This window comes from Pimephales promelas, chromosome 7 (genome assembly GCF_988280905.1).
Source record: "Pimephales promelas chromosome 7, fPimPro1.hap1.1, whole genome shotgun sequence".
NCBI classification, from domain to species: Eukaryota; Metazoa; Chordata; class Actinopteri; order Cypriniformes; family Leuciscidae; genus Pimephales; species Pimephales promelas.
This window is the reverse complement of record NC_142775.1, coordinates 26,753,755-26,757,677: the sequence shown is the minus strand read 5'-3', so window position 1 is coordinate 26,757,677 and position 3,923 is coordinate 26,753,755. Positions and strand designations below refer to the sequence as shown.

Genomic DNA, 3,923 nt, shown 5'->3' with positions numbered 1-3,923 from the left:
ATTCACAAAACTGGAGTTTCCTCACATGCGATTCAGTCGTTTCCTGTTTTGCTTTCTCATATCATTTATACTCTCATCATAATTAAAAAAGAAAAAGTATTTAGAAGGAAGCAAACAGACAGGAATATCCCTCCCTCGTATTTCCACTGGAGGCTGCCCTAGGTCTAATGATTTACTGAGAAGCATCAGCGATATGCAGTATGTGATGATGCTGCACTAGTATAGGGTTTCCACTTATTCTGTTTTACTCCCTCTAACACGCCATCCACAATTTCACTGACACACAACGTGGCTCATTTTGTATGGACCACTCAGTGACTGTCTCTGTTGGAGTGTCACACAAAGAAACTATTAATTAGTGTCTGTTTTTCTCACAGTTATGAAAAACACCACCTACAAAAGAGTGTGTGGGTGGTTATGTTTGTGAGGGCCAAATCTTTAAAAATGTCCACATTTGAAGTGGTCCTCAAAAATGATAAAGGCACATCAACTGTTTTGCTTGTAAGTTACTCTGCTGACTCTATACTAATATAAGCAGTTGTATGTGAGGGATAGGTTAGGTTAGCCCTAGGCTAACTAGTTATTTATAATCAATAGGTGATACATAATATGTGAATATTTCCAGTTACAGTGTAAGTTACATGACAACATTCTTGAATATTCTAGGCTTTAGAGAAAAAATGTCAGCTAGGTTTATCAAAAACATGTCTCATGAGACATTAGCAAATTATTTTAGAATTTTCACTCTGACAAAAAGTAGATTAGATTTAAATATTCCTGACACCCCAGCTTATCTGAGGCACTGTAGAAAAGAAACAAACAAACAAAAAAATGAATTATTTGATCAAACCCTAAACCTCAAGTTATTGTCAAATGTGTACTAGCCTACTAGCTACTCAAGCCTCAGCAGCTACTCTGCCAAACCGGACGTCAAATTCGACATGTGCCTGTGGTCGCCTGGCAACACAAAAACCTCTTCAGCCAATCACAGGCTTGGACTGGCGCATTGATACAAGCGAATAGAACACCGTATGTTTTTGAATTCCATATGCTTTTTTCCATTGATGCTTTGTAGTGCGGAGCTCGGCACTGGGTTATTGGTAAGTACGATGCAGATTGTTATTTATTTAGAATATTTGATTGTTATAGAAAATAATCATTTGTATGTTTGAACCACGTGATGATGGCATGGCTTCAGAAATATAGTGCGCAGTGGAGGTGCGTAGAGTCAGGTTGTTTTGTAGGCTGTTATAAGAGAGCGCCCATGTGTGTGCTCATCAGAAATCTAGCGTCTGACGACTGAACAGATGGATGGAGGTGCTGCTGTTTCTAAACCTTATTTGACATCCATTTTTTTGTGCCGACCACGTTGCTGAGAACTTCTGGTGGATTTCTTGAGAACAGTAGGTGTAGTTATACTTCATAACCGCGTTGGATCGGTGTGATTTGGATGCAGTCGTAAAATTTATTTTACTTTGAGTTTAATACCGCAGTTAACGTTATATTGGTTTGGTTGGTTTGAACGGTGTCCTCAAGCAGATTGTGGCTTTTTCGATCTCACGTGCGCTTTGGATCAAACGATTGGTTTTCATTTATGAGGAAAGATCTCGTTTTGATTCAAGTTGCTTAAGTTATGCATTGCATTTCGAACATTGTATTACGCACGTTTTACTTGCTTACGTTGCACATAAACTTTAGTCATAACTAACGTTATATTTATCGTGAGTTCGCGTGATGAGTGCCATGGATCAAAACATCTTATTGTAATTTTCATCATAAGTTGGAACCAATCCAAAAGGAATCAGGCGTGTAATGTCTTCTATTATTCCAACAAAATGGAGAAACATTTCGTTTTCAAGGCAATTGTGGTTACCAAACAGAATAAAATTCCCTGCAAGACACCAATGAGAATTAAAAATTGTCCTAAAGATTAAGACAAAACATGGTTACCCACTTTTGTATTTATGTATTTATTTGGTTCCATTTTGCATATTTGATATTGTTCTGATCGTTTTAAAATTACGATGGGAATCCATTCACATTCTGTGTTTGGCTCAACCCTGTCAGAGTGTCATTCATAATTTATCAATTGCATTACATTTTTGGTGTACATGAATTATTACTGCTCTTTTGGGATTTGTTTGGATTTTTTTTTTTTTTTTTTTTTTTTTTTTGGAATCCTGATGAATTAGTTGAGGAGCAGCTGAGTGTCACCCATTATAAATGCTTTAGTTCTGTATTTGTTTGGGCTTCTGGAAAGCCTGAGAATCATTGTTGGCTTTTCTGTTATAGAGTGGTGATCCTGTTAGATGTGTAACTTCTCTTAAGGCTCATTATTCCAATGAAATATGAACTATCTAGATGGTTTAAGAGATTTTAGAAAATTGAAAATCAGTGAAATTATTTTTCCACTTGTCGTAGGAAACCGCATAGATGGCAAACATGGCCTCAGCTTCATCCAGCAGCGAAAGTGAGTCGCAAAGTGTGCTTTCCTGGGAGCAAGTGAGCCGCTTAAATGATGTGCTGACAGAGGTTGTGCCCGTCCACGGACGTGGCAACTTTCCCACCCTGGAGGTCCGGCTAAAGGATATCATACAGATGGTGAGGAGCCGTCTGGAGCTGAGTGGTATTACAGTCAAAGATGTGCGTCTGAACGGATCCACTGCTAGCCATGTACTGGTAAAGGACATAGGCTGGAGCTACAAAGACCTGGATATCATATTCAGGGTAGACCTTCCTCGGGAAGAGGAGTTCCAGCTCATCAAAGATGTGGTTCTAAGCACTTTGTTAGACTTTCTGCCTGAGGGGGTGAACAAAGAGAAGATCACTCCTATGACTCTGAAAGAGGCCTACGTCCAGAAGCTGGTCAAAGTCTACACTGAGCAGGACCGCTGGTCCCTCATCTCTCTGTCCAATAACAATGGCCGCAATGTGGAACTTAAGTTTGTGGATTCAATCCGGAGACAGTTCGAGTTCAGCGTGGACTCCTTCCAGATCATTTTGGACTCTGTGCTGTCGTACTATGACTTTTCAGAAAACGCCATGTCTCGGCACTTCCATCCTACCGTGGTCGGGGAGAGCGTGTACGGTGACTTCGCCATGGCTCTGGACCACCTCAGGAACAAAAAGATTGCCACCAAACGGCCAGAGGAGATCCGTGGAGGTGGTTTGCTCAAATACTGCAACCTCCTGGTGAGGGATTTTAGGCCCACGGACGAAGACGAGTTTAAGGCACTGGAGCGCTATATGTGCTCCCGTTTCTTCATTGACTTTCCTGACATTGGCGAGCAACAGCGCAAACTGGAGGCTTATTTGCAAAGCCACTTTGTCGGTGAGGAGAAGAACAAGTACAACTACCTCATGATCCTGCGGCGGGTTGTGAACGAGAGCACCGTGTGTCTCATGGGACACGAGAGGCGCCAGACGCTCAACCTCATCTCACTGACGGCGTTTCGGGTGCTCGCCGAGCAGAATGCTATACCTGATGCGTCCAACGTCACCTGTTACTACCAGCCGGCTCCGTACGTCAGAGACCTGAACTTCAACGACTACTATGTGGCCTCTTGTAACCAGTCCATTCCAACTTGGTTGCCTTGTAACTAAGACAAATGATTCTTGTTCAACAACAAAATCCATGAGTTGGCTAGAAAAGCTGGATTTTTGGCCATAAGGGATGTTTCCCTCTGTAGGCATAAAGGACTTTAAAATGAAGTGTTTCCTTTCCTTTTCTTTTTTTTTTTCTTTCTTTTAATTCCTTCTCCGCAGAGGTGCCAAGATGTTTTTGATTCAAAGTGATATATTTTAGCGAATGAATTAAACTTTTTTTTTTCCTTCCCCCTTAATATTCTAAAGTTTCAGATTTGTTTGCTCTCATCGCTGTCCTTGCTCTGAGAGATTTTTTTTTTTTTTTTTCCATGTTGAAA

General features: G+C 40.9%; 1 protein-coding gene across 1 annotated transcript; it reads left to right on the top strand.

Moving 5' to 3' along the window:
• Positions 1-1,265: 1,265 nt before the first annotated feature.
• On the top strand, positions 1,266-3,710 carry tent5c (terminal nucleotidyltransferase 5C). Its single transcript, XM_039653077.2, has 2 exons — positions 1,266-1,403; positions 2,422-3,710. Exon 2 carries the CDS (start codon positions 2,434-2,436, stop codon positions 3,601-3,603), a length of 1,170 nt encoding a protein of 389 aa, XP_039509011.1. The 5' UTR covers positions 1,266-1,403; positions 2,422-2,433; the 3' UTR covers positions 3,604-3,710.
• The last annotated feature ends 213 nt before the right edge of the window (positions 3,711-3,923 follow it).

Bases quoted from the DNA above. Each gene is read 5' to 3' on its own strand.
- tent5c (XM_039653077.2), top strand. From the start codon at position 2,434: ATGGCAAACATGGCCTCAGCTTCATCCAGCAGCGAAAGTGAGTCGCAA.